The sequence below is a fragment of the Clinocottus analis genome, unplaced genomic scaffold (genome assembly GCF_023055335.1).
Source record: "Clinocottus analis isolate CAN_PGR_092001 unplaced genomic scaffold, fCliAna1.0.p SCAF_27, whole genome shotgun sequence".
Classification (NCBI taxonomy): domain Eukaryota; kingdom Metazoa; phylum Chordata; class Actinopteri; order Perciformes; family Cottidae; genus Clinocottus; species Clinocottus analis.
In genome coordinates, this window is record NW_027176009.1 from 2,918,462 (window position 1) to 2,945,910 (window position 27,449).

Here is a 27,449-nt window from a genome sequence, read left to right on the forward strand (position 1 = left end):
CCACGTGAAGGCATGACAGTCTTTGAATTACCTGCTGAAACCCAAGTACCACCAGTGTGCCTCGTGCTCGACACCAAGCAACACAGAAGGGAATGAGGGGTCTCGACTTCACAGGCATGAAAGCAAAAGAGCACTTGCACAGCTAATGTTTCTGACCCTGGAACTTCTGTGGTTATTATAACGGCAGAATATGCGCTTCTTTATTGAAAGTGCAAAAATACTTGATATCGTAGCAACTCTTCCCGAGAGAAACACAATACCGCCTGTGCTTGATTTATTTGCTCCAGCGGCCTTCCTTCAAAATTGAAACAACAACTGACAAACGGTCCACCTGTCTCCTCAGGCTTCCACCTGCTAAACAGGAAATGTATTTATGGGAGCGCAAATGGGATACAGGGACCAGTTGTTGTGTGATTATGCCGCTCCGCACTTCCTCACACACTTTAACAGGTGCTCAAATGACAGAAATCACATTTAGGGAGGAAATGCATTCTCTGTACAAGATGCTTGTTGCAACACCAAACAGAAAAACAGAGGAGAAAAGAGTTCATTGTTTTATATGTAACTATCTCCTGCATTCACGCTTATGGCTGGGAGTCTAAGGTGCTCTTAAAATGAGTTTCTGGGCTTCCTAATGACGACACATTTATACTTTGTGTTTTGTCCCTGAAGAAAAAGGCATGATTGACCTTTTCCTAAAAAGAGAAATCTATTCAAAAACCCTCCCCAGGAAATCCTTCTCAGCCTGATGGATGTGCTACTTGAACGCAACTGGCAAACAAGCCTCCAACGAGAAACCTCGCCTGGATCTCTCAACGGTTTATCTTTGTCCGGGTGACTCGCAGGTCACGCAACAACGCGCCACAATTTCCTTCCAGGCTTTTGATTTTGTGTTCAAGGACTGGATACGTGAGGCGAGGGGAGCGACCGACGTGCCTGCTGGGTCTCTCCTCATCCTGACGCCGTGACTAACGCCACAGCCGAGAGAGCGACAGAGAGAAAGAGAAAGACAAAGAGAGAGAGGCATAATTTGTTGTGCCTCCCTTATCCATCAGCCGTCAAGGACCTTTGTGGGGAATTGGTCTCCTTCTCAGATAAGGGCTCTGTGATGTCAGAAGCCCAGTCACCGTGGGGATGATGACTCATACGCATCACTAGAGGAACCCCCCCCCCCCTCCCGCCCACTCCCCACACACACACACACACACACACACACACACCCTCTCAGACCCACTGGCCTGTTTCATTTCCCCCCTCATATTCCCTCATGCACTCCCACTGCTGCACAGTAATTGGTCACATGGACTCGCTTCTCTGCAAGGGAAGTGAAGGGCGGATGAAAAACAACAACAACAACAACAACAACAACAACAATATAGAGATGAAGTCCAGAGTATGAGTCATGAAGGGAGTAAACGGCTGTGACATTCCTCACAAGTGGCAGAGCCAGCCAACAGTCAGTCTCTCTCATTTCATTCCAGGACACCCAAAGCGCGCCAGAAACATTTTAATTAGGCGGCATGGCCTACATTCTGCGTTTGACCACACAATTCAGTCGTTAAAGACGAGCAGCGACGGTGAGAGATTCCCCCACACACCTGACCCACGTGGCATCGACGACCTTCATCCGTCAGTGGATCTGGGCGATCTAATTTCAAAGCACTTTGCGCAAAAAGCTGCCTCAGTATTTTTAGAAGTCCATCCAAAGTGGCAAAAAAAAAAAAGAAAACATATATACATACACTTTTCAGGGTATCAAAAGGACTCAAGGACTTTGTGTGTGGAAAGAGTGAGAGGTGACCTTGACTGGAGTGCAACCCACTGGGAAACAGAAGCGTGCTTTCCAAAACATCACACTTCTATTTTTACTCACAAATGCACCCTGCAAACGTCTCTGTCGAGTGCATATTTGCTTCACGTCTGCCTCTCTTTCCCGCTTCTCTAAAAATGATCATCAACAGCAGCTCATTGCAGCCGTCTCAGGTGTAATGAGCCTCTGATTGGATGGCGAGGTTCCACCTCCCAGTGCTGCTGAAACACCCGACACGGAGCCGGGGGAATTGGAAGGAGACATCCGGTTTTAAGCTGCTGCAGACTTGTGACAGTCCTGTATGACCGACAGATCATTCAGAGAACGTGTGAATGTGTATAAGAAGAGGACATGGTCACGTGACGTCACGCAGTGGTTCGTTCTGACATTTTGGCCGACTCCATCGTGTTTCTTTGGACCCTGAAGTCACACGGGAGTAAGACATTTTTACGAAAAAAATGTTACGATTAACTTTCATGAGCTTGAAAAACATTGCGTAAGAGTCAAAGTTCGAAGACAAAACAGACTCCCAGACTCAGTCGAAATGGGACAATAATTTACTAATTGAACATCAGGCTGTATTTAAGAAGACTTGCCACGAGCGACTTAAACCATACACTCATGTTTACAACGTTTGCTGATGTAACAAATCAAGTGTGAAGTCATTTTCTCTTTGACTTCCATACAATCAGACTTGTTTTTGCAATTAGCGGAGTCGCCCCCTAATGGCCATTAGAGATAATGCAAGCTCAAGCACTTAAGAAGAAACTTTATTTTTGACTCACTACATAGTTTTTACATACATACATTACATTTAGTCCCCGCATTTAACCCATCCGTAGCAATTTAGGAGCAGTGAGCTGCTGAAAAGCGGCCGGGGAAGCGTTGGCCTCACTCTTAAGACCCGGAGGTTGCAGCCTGATTTCATACAACAACCACACTGTGCATGAAGATAATTAAAACCGACAACTATGGCTGATACTGCAGTGCTCAGTTTAGTGAAAAGACAGCAGGTAAACAGCAATTATACATAATATTTCAAAGAACAGATGACAAGATGAGCAAAACAATTATTGCATAATTAGTTAGAAGGGACGGATGTCACTGCAATTTATTGATAGTCCCTAAACATGAAAAAGTTATTATGTAGCTGCTTTATATATATTTTTTGCAGTTTAGGATTCGCAGTGGGCTCTCCTTCCAATGATTGATGAAATTCAGCCGGGGCTCACCAGGATTCCTCTGAGGTTTAGAGCTGTTGCATAACCCAAAACACTGGGTTTCCTTTTATAAATGAAGACGCCAATGCTATTTTAGAATGGCGGAGCTTTTCTGTGACCATGACGATGTTTGCCCAAACTTCAAACATATTCAGCTCCCACAAATAGATGAAAAGACATATGTATTGAATGGATTCAAGTCTCATTATCCGTTTAATTCATGTTTTTTTCTGTTTAAGGGGACAAAGAAGATTCCTTCAATACTCCTCTGAGGTCGGATTTCCTTTGCAGCTCTAACTGGAAAACAGACTTACAGTGTTTATCATGCAAATATTTGTAGTCCTGTTGTTCTTTCATACTGTAATGCCTCTCGCACAGGCTCTTTGACGTGGGAGTAACAATTTACTCAGGATGGTCAGCAATGAGTCTCGCAGTGCGTTTGTGCAGCCTGCTGGTGCAAAAAGATGAAGCCAACTCCTGATCATGTCCAGAGAGTCTGAGTCAGTCCTGTAGGTTCTGTATGCATCCTTAAGTATGTATTTAATTTAATCGGAATTTAATCGGAATATTGAAAATGCTAAATTCACTGTTGAAGATATGGAAATATGTTTTCTATTTTTTACTTCAGAGGTTTACATGGGTTGAAGAAACAGGCACATTTAAAAACGTATTAACACCACACACCATGGATGCAAATATAATATTACGTGTCTTAAATAGAGGTGGAAAGAGTACAGGATATAAAAGTAGTAGGCTCCAAAATAGGTTGTATTCAATGTCAACTGATACAGATGTAGAACATTACCAGCAAACAAAACCCTTACAGCTGAACCAACAGAAGTGCACTCTATATATGAATATGAATTATAAATATACAACTGCCTTCCACAGTAGCCCCACGAGAATTAACCAGAGACCAAGCTAAGGCCATGAAGCAACAATGGTCGACAATAAATAAAAACAGCTACGGACACCATATAAACAATATAAAATCCACAACGGCCATTAACTCGCATACTACAGCAAAGAGACTGCGCAGTGTCGACACACTGCTGAGCGCACGCACACAACAACGAGGATGCTGCACGGCAGCGGTTGCTGACCTTTCCATCTGCAGAGATCAGCGGCGTGTTGTTGTTGTATTTGTACTCACCTGGTTCGTCATAACTTCCGGAGCGGTTAGCTCCGCCCCCTCGCGGCCGCAGACGCACCTGCAGCTTCCTTTCTGCTGAAGCCGACGGCTGAGGTTGTGATTTGTTTCTGCTCAACATGACGCTGACAAAACATGGTTAATGATCCACGAGGACAATTGTGCAGCGTGGACATCGTTTTAGATTCCCACTTTAAAAAAGGGGAGAAAAAAAAAATAATATTTCGTGAAATCAGAACTAGTTGTATAGAAAACAACACAGGTGTTGGTCTCTCCAAAACATGTGTGTGAAGGTTGGTGCAAGGGAAATGTTGAGGACCACCTGCTCGGCTCGGCAGATTTACAGTGAATAAAGAAATCCAAGGCTCAATGCAACGAGTGTGCAGACGAGCTCAGCAGATTTGTGCTGACTGAAAACAAACGCAGTCAGTCAGACGTCAAAGCGGTGTGTTATTCATTTGCAGGCCTCTTGTGGCCCCTAGTGGTTCGCACTGCGCTGTGTTATAGTAATGTGGTTTAAAGTAGTGACCCTGAGGAGATTATTTTGTTAATAATATTGGGAAATAGTATACATTGCTGCACAATTGACTGTTTCTATAGTCTGAGTTAATTCATTGTGTCCCAATATAAATGTGGTTTATTAACTGTGTGTGCCGATAATGTTTTACACTGCACATAGCACAAAGTACCCCTAATTACCCCCTTTTTTTTTGAAAAAGGTAAAAGATCAGACATTTTCGATCAGCTGTCAGTTGATGGCAGACTGATCAACAGGAACCTGTGACTGTCTTCACCCTCTAGGTGGCAGCATCTCTCTCAACATTACTCTGATGAACAATTCATCAGACTCTTCCATGCCGTCGTCGCAGCTATACGGGAGCAATGATTTTTTTTTTTTTTTAGTTAAATCCTCATGTTGATGCTTAGTTTCCGTGTTCTCTGTGGTCTTCAATGTATTTTTTTTATATTTAAAATGAATTATATTTACAATGAGAGTAATGTGTCAAATTCCACGTATGTGTACAAGCACATGTCCAAGAAAGCTGATTAAATCAAAATTATTTTTGTCTCCTCAAACCAAACACACATACACACATATATAGTAATTACTGTTATGACAATCATGTAGCCAGAAAAAAAAATACAAAAGCCTAGTCCTTGTGGTGTTTTATTTGAGACTACTGAGACTATTTTGAGTCCGCAGTGTGATTGATAACACCACCGCTTCTGTATTTTACAATTTATAAGTCCTTTAAAAAATATATAGCGGGAACTTTCAAACAAATAGATCTTATTTTACTTTCTCGAATGAGACATGCACTTATCCTTTCTTTTTCTTTTTTTAACACACCCTCAAACCATGTGTCCACTTCAACACATCCTTGTTTCTGTTCGAGAGGAACACGGCCACGGTCTGTCAGAGACAGCTGATGTGGAGATGTAATCTAAACCGGATTATTCGTAGTTCCAGCGAGGGCTTTATGACACTGAGGGATCAACATCTTCATTATCACTGCGTTACTCACCGCGGTGGAACACAGTGGTTTTGTACAACTTGGGAGGTCGAGCCGCTTAACTGTTTTGCACAGGCTGCGATCACTTGAGAGGAATATTACATGTGGTGGATGCTCATGTGGTTTGTTAAAGAGAAGAAGAAGAAGAAAAAAAAACCTGTAAGTCTCCCCACAAGACAGCTTTGATCACACAGACATCTTGTGATCTACAGATCTGTGGCTCGTGCAGACTGCTGGAGGTACAGACAAACCTCCACAATGCACTACTCTGACCCATGTGACACTGAAAGCAAGGAGCAGGCGCTGTTCACGTAACAATCAGATGCTTCTTCTAAAGTGATAATGTCCTGGAAGAAGCACATTCTTCAAACTTTACATGACCTTGCTGTTGCTGCTGTTATTGGAAACAAAACATGTTCCTAATATTAATTAAGTTCACATACATATATTCACATAGCGATATTTTAGAGCTCCTGATCCTCCTTGACTAAGACATTTTCAAACAAAAAAAATGAGTCTTAGTATTCAATATTTCACTAAACAGTTTTATTTTCTTTCAATCCTTTGAAATGGATTAAGATCTTCGAAGAACAACACTCAAATTAATCTGAACTTAAATCTAAACTTGTTGTTTTTGTCTTTAATGATCAAATTGTTGATACAGGCGGTGCCTTTTTGGGGGCAAACTACTATTTTCAAGGCCAAGAACAACCTTTCATGTTAAAAATATAGCTAATTATGAGAAACACATTTTCCAGTTTGACTAAATGCTCAAAGAGTTGGCACACAGCACGTGTTCTCATTGTGGTTCCCCGTGTGCTCGTGACCCTCCTCACAGGCTGCATTTGTTCATAAACTGGGAGCAGTTCAATCCGAGTCGTTACTCCTCGTCATGCTGTAAATGTACAGGCATGAGGAGGTAGAATAATCTGGTCTTTCAGAAGAAAAACCAAATTACCGGAGAAAGTATGAATATGGGTTAAATAGGATTTCTTTTTTGTTTTCCCGGGATCATCTGCAATCCATTAAAGCGGCCCTGACCTCAATGTTGGAAACCACCATTTTATAATGCATTAGGTTTTTGAGAGGAAGATTTTTGGTGACTAGGGAATACACAAAGCGAATGTTTGTACCTCTGATCAGCGAGAGGCATTCGGATAAGAAGGCAGTTCATATAAACTAGAATCACCACCTCGTTGTTGTATGCCTCCTCCAATCATATGTGTCCGCCCAAAATGTCATCGCTTCATCATTTTATTCTCCCCTTAGACTTTTGTGTGAAATTGTAATGTTAGCTTATGAATTATTGAGTCATGGCCACAGAGACCTTTGTCCCCTGAATTCTAATCCGTTCATCCTCGAGTCCAAGTGGACATGAAGAGCCAAATTCGCTCCAGGTGCTGCTGAGATATTGCGTCCGCAGGTTTGGACCGGACGCACAGCACAAAGTCTTGAAAAAAAGCAGGAACCATAATTACATTCTTTACTAAACCATGTTTTACAGCGTGAATCGCTGCTTTACAGCCCGTTCAGCATCATGAAGAAGGCCGGTGGAGTCATTCAGGTTTGAAAATCTTGGTGTTTTTATTTGAAGTATTGCATCCTCAACGTACACGACTAGAATCATCATCATCATCATCATCATCATCTGACTGCATGTTTCACAAAGGATGGCCACAGGTTCAGAACAACAGGGCGACTCCTGCTCGGGGGGGCGGGGGGAGGGCTTGTTTGCGTCGCCCCACGGACCCGCTGGCTCAACGCCAGACGCCAGCATGGAGTGTGTGGCTTACAAAAGACACTGCAACTTCCGCTTCCTGGAGAGTTCACGTCCCTACACCTAACCCTAAAACACGGAGGCAAAGACGTATAGCTTTGTGAAGATATGATATTGTTTGCCATCTTCAGCAGTGCCCAGGACGCTTCGTCAGACACCCCAGCGAACACGGGCTGATCCAGGACCAGTCAGCACTCAACAGTTGAGCTCAAGTTAGCTCTCAGTGCAAAATCATAGCTGCGGATATTTTGTGACGGAGCCCTCGCTCTCAGTGATTGTACCGGATGCTGGATCCATGTTTGTCTTTTAATGACAAATACTGTCCAGAAGTCTGATGTTTACTGAGCAGCAGGTGGTAATAAAGCCAACTGAGGTCAGTGCGGACGAGTCATGGACCAGGCGCCTCTCTAGAGCTCAGCCTTGGTAAGAATATTGAGCACTCACTCACTCACTCACTGATACACACTCACTGACACACACTCACTCACACGCTGTCCACTCACATGAGAGAGGACAGACCTGGCTTCAGTAAAATCACTTCTTATTGTTGGATTTATCCCGTCTGGGAATACAAGATCAGATTTGTGTGCCACATGAGACGACACAATGAGTGCCAGACAGCTTTCACACATTTCAGTGATAAACAACAACACCCAACACACATCAGAATCATCCCCAAAAATATATTGTACTCAGGTTAAGACACCACGAGGATGCCATCTGGTCCGCACGAGGAATTTATTTGTCGTCAAACACGGGACCTTTTGTTTTCCTGTCAGCAGGGAGGGTTCAGAAAACCAACATATGAAGACAAAAACAAAAAAAAACAACAAAGAGTTGAAGGTTAATAACTTAAACAGGGGAAGAATACATGTAAACGGTCCCTCGGAGAGCGAGAGAGAGGACACTGAGGTGTTCTGAGGTGGTTTTGGCTTTTTTTTTTCTTTCTTTTGTATAATCAAGCACCAGAAGCGCTGACTTTCTGATTCAGTGCCAAGTCCAACAACCTCGACGTAGCTCCGCAAAGAGCTTACATGTCAAACTCTACACCTGAAAGATGTCCTTGAGAGAAACCAAAGGATTTGTTCTTTTTTTGTTGGTTTATTTTTTTCTTTAAATCCTCAGTCGGAGGCATTGAATTGTAAATGTAAGACACATTTTGTCAACTAAAACACAAATCTAATAGAGACTACAATCCCCGGAAACAGAGGAGAGTGGAGTTTTAGACCCCTTTTATTGTGTAGTAGCTGGCTCAATATTTGCCAGTAAAGTCTTGGCTATCAATAAGTCTTGTGCAGAGATGGCCCCCCTTTCAGGACAGACCCAAGCACGACCGAGCAGGGTCACATACCCACAAGATGGCTAGGGTACGGAAGCCATTTTGTCGATCCGTTGCTTTGGGTCTGCACTCATGGTGACAGGCGTGGCGTGTTGTTTGGGGGGGGGGGAGTCAGCTCCGGACAAGGCTGGCGACTCTCAACAGGCGAGGCTCAGCACTATGAGCAGCTTAGGGGCCAATTACATTTCAAGTGTCCATTGAATAAAACATCAGAAAAACAAGAAAACAAAATGGCTACATTTTTTTTTTGTATCCCCTCCCACCCTCCCCACCCCAAAACAATTGACAAAAAAAGCCATAAAATATACAATTCTTAAAATAAGGAATGAGGAATATATATACGCATCAAAAAGAGGAGTAAAATAAGACAGAACCAAAATAAGTTAACTTTTTTTTTTCCCCCCCATTGCTTGTGTTCTTTGAGGGATTGAGAAATAAATATTTAAAAAGGGAGGGGTTGTATTTTTTTTTCTTTTCTTTCACATACTGATGAGAGAGAAAGACATTGGAAAACAAAAAAAATACAGAGAACTGTGGCTGAAGTGCAATTCTTAATGCCAGTGGAGTTGGGATGGCGAACATTGACATCATACAACCCGTTTTCTTCTCCCCACACCTTCCTCCACAGATCACCTGACCAACAGTGGAATGCGTCTCCCCCCATCCCCCCAACCCAGATCATGAATATTATAAACAAGAGAGGAAAAAAGTCAAATAAATAAAAAGAGTGCCACACAAACTCAGCATTCCCCATCAGAAGTCATACTGGGTCGATTCTCGGCAACTGGATGGGAAGTTGCTCTGTCGGGTTGTTTTTTTTTTTTTTTCTTCTTTTAAATCACTTTAAAGAGTAACTTTTTTTTTTCCTTCTCAGGGCAGCAACAGGATTAGTAACTTCTAAAAGTTCCCTCCTGCAAACTGAACAAAGTAATAGTGTCCATTCCCCATCCACTGCCACTATGAAGAGGATAAAATCTTTCCAAAAATAGACTTTTAAATGCACAATAAACACAGGTCAAACAGCAACAGAGGCAATAGTTCTATCCATGAGCTCTAACATTTTTTTTTTAAACTCCTTTATAAGGTTTAATTCATTAAACTATCTGTATGTACAAAACAAAAACAAAAAATACATTTGCTTTTTGGACGGTCACACGGGGGGGGAAATGTAATTATGTTGAAACTAAGGAGGAAAAAAGGACTTCAAGAGTTATTGCTTGTTACTGCTGGAAAGAGGATGGACATCTATTCCAAAGTTTGTTGTTGTATGAACTTTTTCCATTGTTGCTGCTGTTATTTTTCTTGGTTTGTGCCATTTCTATGGACAGCTCTAAAGTAGGCAAGTGCATGATAGCTTGTCGTAGCTGCTTGTCGAGGGGAGAGAAACCAAAACAAAACACACGAGTTACAATTTCTACTCTTGGAAAATGCACTAAGCACCCACATTCGACTGGAATGTTTTTTTTTTCTGTTTTTTTTTCTCCTCCCTTTCTTTTGGTTGTTTTCCTCCGCGCTCGGTTGGAAACAAATCGGTGCAGACACACTTTGTTTTGCTTTAGAAGCTTAGTGGTGGTGGATCTGAGCTGCCTCGCCGTTGGTTTCACAATAGCACCATCATGAGTGTCCGAGCTTCTGCGTTGTCGAGCAGAGGGGATGAAAAGACAATAAGACGAGGGTTAACTTCAGGGCTCGGGGGACGTCTACCGGGGCCGAGCTGTGCTGACGTCACAAAGTTCCCCCACAGTGTTAATTAAAGTCCAGACTAGATGTTCTCCCGTTTATCCAGACGCAACACCGGAGAATTGAAAAAAGGGGACGACGAGCTCCTCACACACACACACACACTCGCACACATATACACACACACACACCACATGAGAGAGAACTGGAACAGAAACTCTGAATTTAAGTGCATTTTGAAGGAAAATTATTCATTTCAATTGCGTCAGGTTTGAAAATCAAGATGATCCACCAAGTCTCTGATCTCCCTTTTAAAAGAAGATTAAAAAGATCAATTGGCAGTTTCACATCACCGTTTGGGTCCCTGCTGTCGGTGTCGGTCGGGGCGGCTCAACGTTCAGAAGTGCGGAGCAGCTCTCAGTGGAGCTCCTCTAACAGCGGGTTCTCCAGCGGGTTCTCCTCTAACAGCGGGTTCTCCTCTAACAGCGGGTTCAGCAGCGCGGGAGGAGAGGAGGGGAACTGAAGGCAAGGAGCTGGATGGGGAGGAGGCCAGGGGGAGGAGCCACGGCAAGGGGTGGGGCGTTAACGTCAGAGGTGAGTGTGTGTGTGAGTGTGTGTGTGTGTGTGTGTGTGTACGCAGGCATGGCTGGATGGACGAGCGGATGGGAGGATAGGCGACGTTTGGCAGGGAGGTGGAGGTGGTGGTGGTGGTGGCGGTGGCGGCGTGGGGCGTTTAGGAGGAGAAGGCAAGTTTGACACTGCAGGAGGAGTAGCCCTCGTCGCTGCCCATGCTCTGCAGGCTGCTGTGGTCGTCCAGGTCGCTGGTGCTGGCTGTGCTCACACTGTCCAGCTCTCCATGGGAGAACTCCGTGCTTTCCACGTCCACCTCGATCTCCTCTGCAGAGGAGAGATGAACGGAGAGAGAAGACGTCTTTAGTGGGAAGCGCATCCGTGCCAGGAAGGATACGACTGGCGATATGCTCGTTCCTTGTTAGCGTCTATGCTACACAGTGTGTGATCTATCGTCAAACACTTTAAAACACTATTTGCATCCCTAATGGCAGTAGTCCATGTCAATAAATATGTATCCAATAAACATTCAGTTTCACTTGACTGAACCAAGTCGGAGTGGTAAAAACTAATGACGGCTTTACATGGCATGTTCTTCACTGACTAACCACAGTTCACTTCAAAACCTTTCAGGGAGCATTTGCATTGTAACCCTGTTTCCAGGAGTTGTGTGTCGATTGCTTTTTGCACCACCTCCCCTCACACACAGTCCCAGCGGGACTCTGGGGGGTTCAAATCATCAATGAGGTCATCAATTAGTCCCGGAGCAGGTGGAAGGTTTGATGGCCTTCTCGCCGCCAAATTAACAACCGGTTTCGAGACGGCAGCCCCACTCACCTTGGTCAGAGTCGGAGCGGTCGGAGCAGAGGGTGGAGCCCACGCTGTCCATGCGTATCCTCTCTCCCTCCCCTGGGCTGCTCTGGGTCGCGGCACCGCTGCCTCCCCTCAGCAGCTCCAGCTGGCGGTGGAGGTGCCTCTGCTCCCGCTCCAGAGACTCCAGCTGGTACTGGCTCTTCCTGTCGGCCTCTTCAAGTTTCTGGTCAGGCGAAAGAGAAGGCGGAGAGACAGGGGAACGGTAAACGACATGAACCCTGGGACAAGAGCGTGGAGATCGAGCGTGGAAGAGGAGGGGCTATAGCCGATATAGATAAAAATGACATCGACGAAAAAAGGTGTGAGACAGAAAAAGTAGGTGGCTGCAGATTGGTAAGTTGATAAGAGTGAGAGAAGAAAAGCTGGAAGAGCTCGATGCTGTTCGTCTTTCATATCAAACAGGCGGTCAGAATATAAACGCAGCGGAAAACAAACAACCGTTTGAGAATTCGTCCACTCCACCATTTGGTTCCCGTGGACGTTCCTCTTCCAGCGCGGATGCCCGTAAAAAGGATTTCCCGTCACCTGCGCGGTTCACACCGCGTGGCCTCTGTTTGAGCGAGCCGCGTGTCACGCTTCTGACCTCGTAGCCCTCCTGGCACGTTCGCCGACAGTTACGAGCGTGACTCCCGGCGGCGGACCAAAACAATAGGCCATCAATAAGCGACGGAGAGACTGGAGTTGACAGCAGCAGAAGTGCTCAGTGGTGACGCAGTAGTGTGGGTGAGGGGAGGTGGGGGGGGCTCGCAGCAACAATACCGGCTTCATGCTTCCCGTCGCGGTTACACCAGCTCACGCTACGGCAGTCTCACGCCCGTTGTTTAAGTGGAGGAGAAAGCATGAAGCAGGACGTCGTCACGCGTTACATGCTCGGCCACCAGCTGAACACAGGTTACATTTTTGCCAGAAGTTTGTTTGCATGAGCCAATTTCTTTATGTGGGAAATGATATTCACGCATTAACAGCATCTTTTTGTTGAAACGTTTGGGCGTAACTCTTCACGGATGTTCTCGAGCTCTTCCGTTTGTTTGATGTAAAATACACACTTTAGTCAATAACCACATGCAATCAGGTTCATTTCAAAACCGTGTGTTGCATGGCATCCAAATAATCACCTTAAATCTGGCAGCAAAGGTCTGAACAAATATAATCATATCATTTTCACGGTAGAGCATTTGTATCAACATATGCTTTTTTTTCCTCCATCCGAGCAATACATTGATACCTGGTTCGCATCCGAGTTGCAGAAAACTTCACATGTGCGTCACTGCAGCATTTGTGGGACTCGGGGCCGGGAGGTCAAACACATTTCCGATGTCACCACTGGTTTTGCTGCTGCACTTGTTTAACTTGTGCTCTTTAGCTCCGTGCGAGCTCGCTGTGCTTTACCTTTATGTGTGATTTGGCTTTGTTGAGCAGGCCCAGGGTGGTGTGGCGGTTGCAGTCGGGTCCCAGAGGGATGAGGGCCTTCAACCGCTCCAGACACAGCCGCAGGTGAGCCCGTCTGCACAGGAAGGAGAGAACAGACAGACAAACGCAACGATTAGACACATCACAATGTATGAAAGGGGCGGACAGTGCACATGTGAAACGTAGGGCATGCTGGTAGAAAAATGTCTTGCTCAAGAGCACCCAGGAATAGAACACGTCAGGGAGAGAAGGTTCATGAAGGCGAAAGTTCACCCTCAACACTGTGTAAACCTCGACCCGTTAAAGGATTTTTCGCACCTCGGGGTGCATTTTTCCTTTGAAAAGATCTGCACTTCAGGACCTAATTACAAGCAGCAGTCTGTCACCTCGTGATTGCATGCTCATTAAGACATTTTAGTCTTACTATGTGACAATGCAGCAGCTGCAGACCCGCCTCGTGTCTTGTGAATCCCGGCTTATAGTTCGCACGACAGGTTGCTACGATTCACGTCTCGTTCAAACCTCGGGACGATACATTATCCTCTGCTGGTATGTCTTGCTCCCGGCTTTAGTTACCCTTCTTGTCTACATTACACACAATCTTTCGCTGAGAGAGTGTGTCTGGTGTGGGGGGGGAGCGAGGGCAGCGGGGAAAGGTGTAATGGCATTTCCTGGACCCCGCTCGGCTGGTGCGCTCCATCATCCTGACAGTCCTTTACTCCGTGACTGCAGACGGGCCAGGGCTACTATCTATCCCGCTAATGGCACCGAGTTGAGAGGTAAAAGGCGATAATTGTGGTTGTAACGTAATCAGCGCTCCATTAGCAGGAGCTGCCCTTTTAGCTAGCCAGAAGGAAAAAAGTTGGAGAGACATTAAGAGCCAGCGGACTCAGTGGAGACACCCAGGACCTCCGGAGCAAGCTGTGGGGGGAGCCAGAAGGAGACAAGCCCAGGGGAGCGCCGCAGGAATTCACTGCACTGATTACACCGGGCTAGACGGCTCTCTGCTCCGCTCCACTGCTTTAAGACCGGTGGAGACATGCGAGCGCCGGATGGAGCGTATCTGCCCGTGTGTGCGAGGAAGGGGAGGTCCAGCTACGCATGGACGGAGGTGATAGGAAGACGGGAGGAGAGCAACCTTTACACCGGGAGAGTATGCGCGATTGTGTGCTTAAACTAGGTGAACGAGACACTTATTTCAGTCGGTAAAGTCACAGGACACACACACACACACACACACACACACACACACACACACACACACTCGGATACGCCTTTACAGCCGGAGAGTTTGTAATGATGATCGGTGCGGCTCAGGTCATCTGTCTGTGTAATCAGCTCTCTTCACGAGAGAGAGAGAGCTGCGTCCACCTTTGCTCTTGACCTGTGAAACGTCTATGTGCTTTTGTCTCATTTGAACCCCAAAACACACACACATACGCACTTATGTATTCAGACATCAGCTGGCAATTAATCCCTTCCTACTCCTACAGCTCCCAGAGATGTCTAGGAGACGCTACAGAGAGGACAACGTGTCAGAATGTCTCAGTAATGCTAATTTGGACTATTTTGTTCAACACTGTAATTATGATTATTACTTGATCTAAACCAAAAAAAAAAAGGAGCCATTTTTTTTTATTGCAATTTGCCACGTTTGCTGTATAACCATTTAACAAATGAAGTAGGCCATGTACGAGGGAACGTTTCAGCATTGCTGATAGGCCAATCAATTATTTATTGTGCAGCTGTAGCTGAAGAGCTGACACAAATGTAATTTCACGTTACATGCCAGTACAACCACATCCAACGTGCTCCTGAACGTACACATTTTTAATCCTTAAAAAACGTGCATACCACTCCTGCATGGGAACACCGACAGGACATATTGTACACTCTCTCTCCTTTTTCCACATGCAGGGGGGCGGGGGAGTGCCTGATAAAGAGCGAAGGCTGCGAGGGCAAAGCAGGACACGCTGCTGTCGGTCTGCAGGCGCCGTGCTCGCCAAACGCCAGACGCGGGAGGCCACCATCTTCTCCTCCGCTCCCATCACAGATTAAAAACAGCCATCTCAGCAGACGACCTCAGATAACCCTATACTTACAACCACTCCTGTCCTTCCTCCACCCTCCCCTCTGCCTGACCCAGGCTGACATGATGAATGTAGGGAGGAAGCGTCGGGGGTATGCAGACCGCACATGCACCGCAGAGTCACCACATATCTAGCCCGAGCGACGACGGAAACGCCCCATTACGAGTAAAGACTATAGTATCGCTAAGACTTCTATTAGAGAGTGCGTCCTGAGCAGTCACATGTCGGGCTGCGGAATCGGGACTTTGTGCAGAGTCAGCGTTGAAACATAAACACCCTTTCCCACCCATGTGACGAGGAGGAGGAGTCTGCCACGCCGGCACCTCTCTCAGCAACTTTCTGCACGCCGTGATCTCCTCGTACAGCAGCACATGCTGCAGCCTCGCCTCGCCTCGCCTACTATTGGTCGACAGACGTCTGCGTGACATTTGTTCTAATCTCTGGGAGCATGATGTGCTCTGCTGTGGAGCACTCCGACAACTGAAGGAGGCAACACAAACAAAAGAAGCATAAGAGGTGGTGACGGAGGAACAGTGTGTGACTGTGAGCGAAGGGGAAGACGAGAGAGTGGGAACTCATTCTGGGGAGAAAAGACAGTATGTCCTCAGAGCAACCACACAGGCAGCTAAAGATAAAGGAAGAGACTGGTTTATCTGCACCGCCAGCACTATCGCTAACTGTCTCGCTAAAGGGTGAAAGGTCGTAAGCCATTAGCTACCGGTGTTGCCCCCAAGACAGGTCTCCAATCCCTCAAAAGGCTCGTTTATCATGCAGAGCCACAGCCAAAGAGCATAAGCCATTTGCAGCTTACGATATGAGTGGCGGCTTGTGACCATTAATACCTGCGTGCCTCTGCCCTCTTGTAGCCAAGTCACAGCGCAACAGGCCACAGGGCTTACTGTTTGCCCAAGTTCTGAGAAAAGACTGGTGCTAGTTACTTATAAACAGCGGTGGGTTTCACCGCGCGGTCCCAGAAGTGCATGTCCTCAGCCGCCAGCGCTAACGAAGGGTGAAGCATCCTTGGTTAAAGGACGTAACATCACAGGGCGACGGGCTGCGCCAGCAGGCTGCTGCCAATGTGGCATCGCTTTCTTCATGGCGGAGTGAGGCGGCTCTCCAGAGAGAAGTGCTCACTCGCTGGAGCATCCTTGAGAGCTAAAAGCAGACATGACGCTGTACTATTGCTTCACGATGTTTGGCTCTGTTCTAAAAGTATTTTGAATTAAGATAATAGCGATGAAATTAGAACATACGTATATATTTGTATTATTTTTTTTATATCAAAAGCCATAACCGCAATGAGTGACAGTAGCCCTCCGGCAGATCGGCTGGAAAGATCAACAAGCTGACAAAAGGAGTATATTAATAGAACGTATATTAAAATCTCCCTAATGCAGAGCGGTGGAGCCTATTGCTCTGCCCTTTGTATTCCCAGTGTCTAATGAATGGCACAGCGAGCTGTAGGTTGCCTGAATGGGGAGCTCTTCATCTGTGGCGGATTACATAACACGTGGCCAGTTGCTACCGGGACCTGTGCTCCGAACTGTCACGCACAGCAGGGATATCCAATCCATCGCTGACAATAAGAGAGCACGGCCGGAAAACAGAAAAGCCTGGTTTCTCCATGCTATTCAACTGGGGGAGATTCCTGTCCAATATAATAGCATGTTTCTATTTGTTGTTTTTTTTACCTCAGCAAACAGCTGCTTTAGAAAACCCACGCTCTCTCTGTGGGAGTGAGGCAGGGAGCTTCTGTGGACAATAGTCGAAACACAGATCGACTGATCACGTAACTGACTATTCAAAAGGGAACCACGTCTACAACTGCTGCTTCACGACAGTTACCTGGGAATGTAAACGTGTGCAGTTGTCGTTTTCATTTCAATGCATTTCGATCGCCACCCTGCACAAAGAAGTCTCAACTGACGGTGGCCTAGTTCAGACACGACCCTGAAACAACATAGCTATTTTTAAAAATGCATCGCACGCGTCCTTTAAGCATTTATTTCAAATTCCGAGCAAAAAAACAATCAAGGCAAACAACATACTGAAGATTTAATATCCTGCTCCACACCCATCAAAAATATTAGAATTAAAAGTATGCAAAGTCCTGGAGTGACCACCTGCAGGCTCACCACAGACACAGCCGGCCTTCCCTTTCCTCCTGAGACAATGGGGTGCTTCCACTCTACCTGCGTGTGTGCTTAAGTGTGTCTGTGTGTGTGTGTGTGCGTGTGTGTGTGTTTGTGTTCCTGTGTGTGAGCCCCACATGGGTACGCAGGCAGGCAGCTCTGCCTTTTGGCTTTGACATGTGAGCGAACAGCCGGGTCACGGCACCACACCTTTCCTCTTCATCCACCCTCTTGTCTCCTCCCGCCTCCCCGTGACTCACGTGCGGGACCCGCCCTTTTTCTCCGCGCTCCAGCGTTCTCGCCTTGGCTTCGATTCAGCTGAAAGCCAAAGCGGGAACTCTCCGCCTCACGAGGAACGCCGAGGAACATTGTATATGAAAGGCAAAAACGTGTCGTCATTCCTGCGCGGCTTTTCATCTCGCCGTAGCCGCTTCAATCGTTCTTGAAACGCGTCGAACTGCCGCCAACGTGATTGGAGCAGAGTCCTTCACAAGGAAGCACTTTGAAGTCCTGCCTAATGGTATGTGGGAGAGCTGCCCAGCACAGCTCTCACAGAACCTACACACACCATATGTACATCTCCCGTCAGGGCAGCGGACGACAGCGCGGCACTCAACCTCCCTTCCTTGTTTCATCTCACACACAAACACACAGAGCGCATGTGCCTTTGGATGGGCCATGAAGGGCAAACACACACACACACACACACAATGCTGTGGACACACATTGTGATATATGATACCGCTGTAATCAAAAACTGGATTCAGACAAAAAGCCCTTTAGATTTTTGTAACGTGGAAGGCGTGTAATGGCGGCGACAAGCTGTAATTCCATGAGATGATGAGAGCAGTCGGCGCAGTACGGCTCTCTGGAGGGATAATAACAAGAGGGGAGTGTGAAAAAAACGCAACTGCAATGTGCAAAGTTGTTTCTCAAACCAAGCCGCCTGGATTTCAATCCATTATCAGCAATTTGCCAAACATATTTAATGGCCTCAAAGGCCGTGTAGCGCTGAAATGAGTTCCTGAGGTTTTTGAAGTATGACATTATCTGATCCCAGCATCTAATCTTTCCGACATTTTCCCTTTCTTAAATATGGCACACGTCATCAAAATATTTGTTTCATTACGTGCAAGGCAATACGTTTGACTTAATTACTTGAGGCATCATTTCACTTGCTCAGGGGCATCCTGTTACTTTAATCACATTTCTCGTTGGCTATGTAGACATCCAGGGAGCAATTTAGACAATTACGCTCGCCGTTATATTTTAATAACACAAAGTCAAAGCCTCACTTGATTATCCTCCGTGTCCTATGCTGTTCTATGCTGCGCAGTCAGAAATGTGTGCAGATCTGATGCCTGGCGTTTCCCGAGGGCGGCGAGTATCGAGAGGGTAAAGGGGCTGAGCGGACAGAAAGGAAAATGCATATTCATGCGCGTGTGTTCTTTGTGTGTGATTAAAATGATGGAAATAAAAGAACACCTGGGCCTGAAGAGAGTGGTGTGGACAGAATTGTTTGTTTTTTTTTGTCATTTTTTTCAGGAGGCAAAAGCAGCTGAAAACAGCACTGACAACGCAACCAGAGTTTCTGCTTCTTTTTCACTCGAAAACCCTCTGGAACCAACGCCATTAGTCGAAGCGTGAGCGATGGAGGAAAAAGAAAAATATGGTTGCCCTAGATTCCAAACTTGTGAATACATAAATAATGGATAACTTCTCAGGCCATCCAAGATGTCTGACATAATTACTGGATGTGCGCTTAAAAGGGGAGGGTCAGATTTCCAGCCCAGCTACCAGTCAATACCCTTCTCTTCGCACAAATCCCACACTCTCTCAAACCCATTTAACACGCGCACGCACACACGCACGCACAAACACACACAAATTGACCTACTTATATGAGCAGAGGGGAATGAAATTTGACCCTTCACCCAGTTATTACACTAATTACACATCACCAATGACCGTCTCGGCTGTAAATCTCCTAAATTGACATGCAAAAGGAAATTAAGACATGATTACACTGGCCCCTCTTCGAGAGAGAGAGAGAAAATAAAAACTTGACGTTAAAAAGGGAATTGTTCCTCTACCGTGCCTCACTCCTTCTCGAGTGTCAAGGCCCATTTGAAACAGCCACAAATCATGATTGAATGTCAAAGACTACTGGAGTGATTAGAGTATTTTGTAATGCAAAGCCTCATTAAAGCAGACCAAGCCAAGTCCGCCGAGCACTGCATCAAACCAGCGGCAAATGAGCTCACTGAGTGGTGGAGGGCGGTGAAATCAAACAGAAGATGTCGGCAGGGATCTTTTTCTTTTTTTTGCTTTCAGCATTATTTTCCAAAACATCCCAAATCCATTATTACGTGGTTAAAAATAGCAAGCGTGAGATGCCGGGTGGCACACACGGTGCGGCCCGGTTGCTGAGGCGCATCGCATGTAGGGCTCCCGGTCCCAGATCACGTACAGTGAAACAACGTGCGAACATGTGGCACAGCCATCCATACTCTGCAGATGTTGACATACAATATACATGGAGAGGAAAGCGGCTCAACCCACACGGTAGCCAGTGTATATGTTACCCAAGATGCTTTGCTGTGGTCGCTGTTGAACACAGCGTGTATTCTAACGGTTGTGGACGAATGCTCGGCTTAATGAAAGCTTAAAAAACGAAATACTAATGAATCAAACTCCCGATGGTTACTACTATGGTTACATCACCCTATGGACTCTTTTATAGCACAACACCTGGACCGCTTGAATGTTGGCAATGTTGGCAATGGTCTACAGGTTGAAATTAAACAAGCGATTGCTTTCATTAGGCCCTAGAATACAATGACATGAAGTAGCTACGTGTGGCTTAATGCAAAGTGAAATTGAGTGCATTTCTGTGATCAGGAGAACAAACCTGAAATGTGCATTAACAGCCGTGCCCTCGGCACTGTAGCCCATACACACACACACACACAAGCATTTACGACGCAAAACAGAGCACACACCAGACTACAGAAAACACAACAGTCCTCTGTGTTTGCTCGCCACCTTTGTTTACCGGATCGCTGAGTTAACACAAAAGGGCAGGGTTGCTTTTTTCTGCTAAAGATGCCTCTTCTAGGATTCTCTGCTTTTTGTGCCTCCTATGTCGTTCCATGTCTTTCTTTCATTATGTGTGTGTGTGTGTGTGTGTGTGTTTGGGTGGGGGGTGTCATCATTCTCCTTCTCACATGACAGGTTGCAGCCAGGGTCACATGTTTACCCATACAGACAGTGGCACCTGACTGGGTAGGTTTTTATTTTAATAGAAGGAAACTACCACTCACTCGGCTGACTGCTGTCATCAAAGAGCCGACAGCTTGCCTGAAAAAACTGGCGCCTGCCGTATGTGCTTTAGCCAACTCCAGCCCTATTATCTGAGCTATAAATGGCATGTTCAGGAAATGACACGCACATGAAGACTATGTTGCATAGGTCTGGATCGGGACGGTGAAATCATTATTCGAGGTTTCCCTTCGTGTTGAAAACTTTTTGGGGATGATTTATGATTTGACTGATGGTTGGCCCATGAAAGACACATAACTGGTGTTGTCGTGTCACGAACGCTCTGGACAGTGCACCAACTGTTTGTTGGACCTTACGACTAACCTCTGGGACAACATTACATGACATTCCTGTTACCGAGGCAAACATAGGCAAATAAGACGAGCTACATTTGAGCTGGTGTGGCGAAAGTTCAATTCGGTCCACTGCCGATGCGCCAGTCAGTCCGTTGTGTTTTTACATGCACACACAAGATTAGAGCGATCTTTGCCCTACAGCAACTGTAGGCTCTCTCTTTTTTCTGACAGACTGACGCATCCCTCATCTTCTTTATGAAACACGGACAGATGGGATGGATGCAGAGAGTCGGAGCGAGATAGAGAGGGTGAGATACAGAGTGGGGGAGGAAGGGGAGTGTTCGGTCTGTGTAATCTGCCCAGAAACTCACCACGGGCACAAATGAGAGCCAGCCTGTCCGGAGTTCCTCTGGGTTTACCGATGGCAAACTGCTTAAATCCACTCGCTCGTTTCAAATCCTGTTTTTCCATCAACGCCGCATGTCAAGTCAAATGAGTGTGTAGATTTTATGCATTGATGATGGCCCTGGAAATGTAACCCTGAAAGGTTAAGAGCTACGCTATGTGTCAAAGGACACACACGGGACGGAGGGAACTGAACCGGTAATGGTTTTGTTCATGAGGCCAGAAACAAGAACACAGAGCTTTACGTCTCTTGATGGACACTTCATAGACACTTTAACATTATGCAGCTGCTCAATTCTTTCGGATGCTCCTCGGGGAAAAAAAAGAAGCTTTTCCTTGCAGCCCGAGTTGCAGCGGTTCAGTCATCCCACTGAGGGTTTTTTACTAGACTGTCCAAACTGACGCCATTTGTTAAGTTCGGCAAACAGGGCTGAGGAATGAGGGGAATGCTCCTCTCTCTCCCGTACACGGCAACCGCTTTCTCCTCTGACGAATTAAACAATTATCAAGTCTTGGGACTCCATGGGAACTCTGCTGGATGATGACCCACATTCTGCTTAGATGGCCGGGAACGGAAAAGAAATGCAGAGAGTGTGAAAATGCATTGCTGCATGTGTGTGGGTGGGAAAGGGACTTTGGTATTTCTGAGCATTCAGGCACTTGTGACCTCAATCCCAAAAAAGAGATTCAGCATGTGTGGAGGAGAGAGAGAAAGAGAGAGAGAGAGAAAGAGAGAAAGAGAGAAAGAGAGAGAGAGAGAAAGAGAGAAAGAGAGAAAGAGAGAAAGAGAGAGAGAGAGAGAGACTTTCCAATTTGCAGTAAAGCTCACTGTAAAGATGCATATGGATTCGGGGCTGAAACCGCACTGGAAACTGGGGGCAATAAAATGAAAATGGTGGGTCAAAAATCAATTTGGACTCGTGGAAACCAACCCCCACTCCCGCTCAACCAATCGCGAGGCCGCCACTGGTAAATAAAGCGAAACACAGTTGATTACCAGGCAGACCGATGCTGTTGTCACGCTAAACCCAGCCGGAGCCACTACGAGCCATGAACAGCACCCGCCATGCGTAGAAAAACTGCATGTGAGGGATGGAGGACAGATTGTGATGAAGAGAAAATGGAGGAGACAGAGGCGAAGCATAAGGCGGCTGGGTTTGAAAATAGAGGGATAAAAAGAATAGCTTGCCCCCTTGAAGCAGCAACAGACAAACACGTGCACAAACACGTACACACGTGCAGTTCATCGCGGTCGAGAGGGAGCGGAGAGAGAGAGAGAGAGGGGGGGGGGGATGCACTCGCTGTGCAGCGGGGCCAAGAGACTCTGGGACCGAAACCCATCACCAACACACGGATTAGTTCACACGTGCACACTGCCTTTTAATCTGCTCCACTGACAAAGGTTGGACGAGAGAGAGAGAGAGAGAGAGAGAGAGAGGAAAAAAAAGAGAAAAAAGGCGAGAGACCAAGAGATAAAGAGATGGCGTTAACGAAAGAGAAGGCCATAGAAGCCGAGCCGCAGAGGGGACGAGAGCACGGAGCCAGCCGGACAGAGGAAGGGGGCGGGCCTTTAGGTGCACTGTACGACAAGCACAACACACAAAAGTGAAACGACCAATTCAATCAATGCACACACGTCTTGGGTGAATTCCCATAATCCCTTTCAAAGTGCACACACTTACAGATCACGTGACCAGAATCGTAAGCGCTCGCTTCCTAAACGCCGCTGACCAGCCCCACGTTCGCTCACGTTGCCCTTTAGCCCTGTGTGACTTGAAGGGTGAGGGCAGAGGCTTTGGATTAAAACTTCAATATGGCCTGGCTCCTAAAATGGGCCAGGTGTAAAGCCATGGGGATCCAGCCAGATGTTGGCTCTGGGGGCAGCGAGGGGACTGGGTGCTGTGGGGGAGGGAAATGGGTGCTGTGGGATGGCACTGGGTGCTGTGGTTCCCAGTCTGACCACAATCTCTTTACAGCTGTGGATGTGTTTTAATACCAGGGACATCCAAATATTCTACATCAACATTTAATGCACGCACATATATACAAATACACATATACATGTATATATATATATACTGTATGTGGTTTAAGTTTCACTCATTTAGGTTAAACTCACGAACTTATCTTGCTAAGTCACTTAGTCATTTAGCCCAGTTGGCACAGACGACGCTCCGCTGGGGTCGGACTTCACTTCTCAACACTAATAATGACATTCAGTGTGCGCGCACTGACGACGAGAGAGGATGTGAGGTTGCCGCGACGAGAGTCAGGGGTGGAGCCTCGTCTCGCTGCTCCTTCATCTCGCAGCTCTCATTGGTGAAACGGCAACCTCTACGATTGGTCAGAAAGCAGTGGTGTTTCCCCGTTTTTCCCCAGCTGTACGGCTAAAAATAGAAGCCGGAGTCAGATTTAGCCTAATTGAGTTTGTCTTGTGTCTTTATCAAGAATCCTGTTTCCCCCCTCTTTCTATATCCGTCTTCTCTCCGTCTCTCTCTCTCTCCTTAAGGTACAGATTAAGTTAGCTCGGCTGCTAACGTGACAAGTCTGTCCGGTAAGGGGGAAGGAAAGACAGGAGCATTTTTTTCAGGAACAGCATGTGACCGCAGACTCATCCATTTGGCCCAAAGTGGGCTTATCAACAAGCTCTGCACATTACTGGAACAGGTTGAACAGCACACTATGTGGGAGGAACTGAACACTTTTCAGAATATTACGGTGCAGCCTGGACACGCAGTCCCCACTTTGAAGTTGATTCATTTCAACAACCACAAATAAATCACTGAAATTGTTCCCACTTCAGTCATTGACAACGAAAACAAACCCGCAGGTTTAAGCTCGCTGACTATAAGCCCGTGTGCCCTTCCGGCCCTGTTACGTTTGGTTACACCGTCCTGCCAGAGATTGCTTTACAGATGCACTTTTGCAGGATAAGGGCACAACAGGACGGCGCCAACGTGACATGAGTCAAGGGTCAGAAGGGCGATGCAATAATGGAGCGACGGGAGGAGCCTTCAAGTGCTGACATCCCATCACCTGTGAGGGGCCTTCTTTACACCTGTCACCAGAACATCTGTGTGTGTGTGTGTGTGTGTGTGTGTGTGTGTGTGTGTGTGTGTGTGTGTGTGTGTGTGTGTGGGATGTGAAGCAAAGCAACGGTGATATTTGACTTTACACTGAGAACATTTGACAGCATTGTGAAGGTCTGCGGTGTTTGCATGACAGTTCTATCTCGGCACTTCTGAAGTAGCTGATATCCATCTGAAATTGTGGCATTTGATATTGAGATTACAGAAAATACATATTTTATATATACAAATATATATATATATATATATACAAATATATATATATATATATATATATATATATATATATATATATATATATATATATATATATATATATATATATATATATATATATATATATATATATATATATATGTTGAAGGTAGAAAACGATACATCAAACAGATGCTATACCATAGAATAAATCTATATTGCAATGTGGTTTATTAGAAAACCTGGTGTATTTGCAACACACAGTTTCTCTTTGGGCAAATGGATTTTCTATGGATGCCTCTTTTTTTAAAAAAAAGGTGCGTGACTCAGGGTGCCAATCCTGTAAAAACTCTCAACTGTCAGAAACCTGGCAACCCGAGCAGGTGGGTGCGACAGAGAGGCGAATCAATGCAGGATAATGCACTCCTCCTCAACCTCAACTCAGAGCTACACGCCCACGCGGCACAAGTGAAAACGCAAGTATCTTGTCTTGGCTGAAGGGAGTCGGTGCTTTCCTGGTGTGCAAAGTACATAGTTTTAAACAAGGTAGTTTCACCATCTTAAGAGCCAACATGATATGATCTGCTCATTACAGCCGGGCACCTGCCACACTGGTTGTAGAGGAGGAAGACAAAACGTAACCAAAACTTGTCACGTCTGACTGTTTGTGGTGATTAGTCCCACCCTGATACTGGCTCATGTGTCACAGTGTTAGGAATTCTCACACTGACACAGTAGCAGTGTGGAACAGGCTCACATGCTGCTTAAGGCTTCCCTGAGTCAGGTGTATTTAACCCATCACACCGCTCATCCTATCAGCCTGTCAATTACTTCCTGGTCCTCTGACACCGTCGTCCGCTCAGGCTAAGCCAAAGCCAAGCCATGCAGGCTCTTAAGGACTAGCACCGGGTGGCCCGCGCGGGGAGAAGAGGGGGGGGGGGGGCAGGGGCGTCCCTGCACGTGTGCATGCTCTAGCTGGGCTCACCAGACCAAAGATCAAGTCCCTTAAGCTGCTTGCCAGAGCCAAGAAAAGCTTACAAGTCGTCACGTTGGTCAGAACAAATGGTCCCAGTTTTAGGCCCTGCAGCAGAGCCTGAGAATAGCATGCACTCACTGGACAGACAACAGAAAGACTGCTGGAGCAGTTTGGCTTTCTTCAGAGAGCATCAGCACAGCCAGAGAAAATGTAGCCCCGGCTTATTCATGTCTGACTGCTCATCCAACCTCAAGGCTGGAACAACTGCACTGAGTTTATAGCCCGCTGGTTAAAAAGAAAACGAAAAATGGAAACACATGAAGGGCTTCAATCCCAACAGAGCAATGTACCATTTGAAAATGTGACACCTATTCAGGGATATTCAATGGTGAGTTTCATTGCCTGGGGTACATGTTACTAAAACTCACAAGGCCTGTGGTTGAGTAACATGCGTTGATGTTTTCAAAGCTAAATAAGAGTAAGCTCTAAAATTGGGCCGTATATCCTGGGAAGGTTATACATTTTGCAGCCAGAGAAAGAAGCCTATGTCCCCCCCACACAGAAAATAAAAACACTGACAGTGGAGGTCACCCACACCGATCCCAATGTGATCGTAAAAGAGGCGTAATTATCTTCATTTGCCGTTTCACATTCCACTGAGCCAAAACAAATCCCGAGAGAGTGGACATCATGGATGCTCCTTACATGCCAACCAAGGACAACTCTAATAGGCAAGACTGATCACTTTTAATATTCCACAGGCACACATGGTAAAGTGTTTAACTCACACTGTTTGCTTAAGTAAAAGCTAATAGTGCTCCCACCGCCTGGGCACTGGGGAAAAATGAACTGGCCATGATAAACAATATTAAAATGAATAGGTCGCCGTGGAGGAGGAGGGTAAACGATAAGCGACAGGATTTATTGTAGCCAGTAGGAGCCTGCTGTATTGATTATCCATAAACAGAGTCATCATCCGAAATGGAAGAGAAAACGACTGGTTGAACAACAATGGACTAAACCCTGGGCCGATGGAATATAGTATTTCACCATAAAACCCTGTCAGCCAACAACTAACCTTGAGCTGGGGAATTTGGTATCAACATACATAAAAAGGACTAATAGGCAGAAGGCTGTGGGATCAAAGCGGTGGAACTGCAAAGAGGCCTTTTACTGTTAAACCTTACTGGTTCAGCGTAATTTAGTCGTAACATGAGGAGGTGCAATAGGGCTGTTATAGCATGCCACCATGCTATCTGGTCCCGCCGCACAGTGTGAGCATCTGGAATGTTGGTTTCCCCCCTCGCTCCCTTTCTTTCGGTACCTTTTATTCGCATCCTTTGGTCTCCGCTCTGCTCGTCACAGAGGTTATCGGGGCCTGCGGTAGCCATGCAAGGCATATCGTCTGGCTGGCGGCAGATATACAAGGTTGATAAGTGTTGAAAAAAAAGGCCCCAGACAGGCTGGACCATAAAGGAGCTGCCTCCAAATTACACGTCTTGGACGTCTGCTGAGATGGAACGAAGGCTGCTGCTGCAGAATCATGTATAAGCCTGACACACTTGGGTGAACAACTATGCCTGATACATATAGCTTACGTAG

General features: G+C 46.2%; 1 protein-coding gene across 2 annotated transcripts in view; it reads right to left on the minus strand.

Annotated features, from left to right (window-relative positions):
• Nucleotides 1–7,253: 7,253 nt before the first annotated feature.
• mxi1 (max interactor 1, dimerization protein) overlaps nt 7,254–27,449 on the minus strand; it is a 29,148-nt gene continuing 8,952 nt past the window's right edge. For both annotated transcript variants that reach the window (XM_068592366.1, XM_068592367.1), the window contains exons 4-6: nt 13,323–13,437; nt 11,898–12,096; nt 7,254–11,387 (exon numbers count right to left, since the gene is read on the minus strand). In XM_068592366.1, the coding sequence (XP_068448467.1) occupies nt 11,224–11,387; nt 11,898–12,096; nt 13,323–13,437 (478 nt within the window). In that variant the 3' untranslated portion in view covers nt 7,254–11,223. The remainder of the gene's footprint in view (nt 11,388–11,897; nt 12,097–13,322; nt 13,438–27,449) is intronic.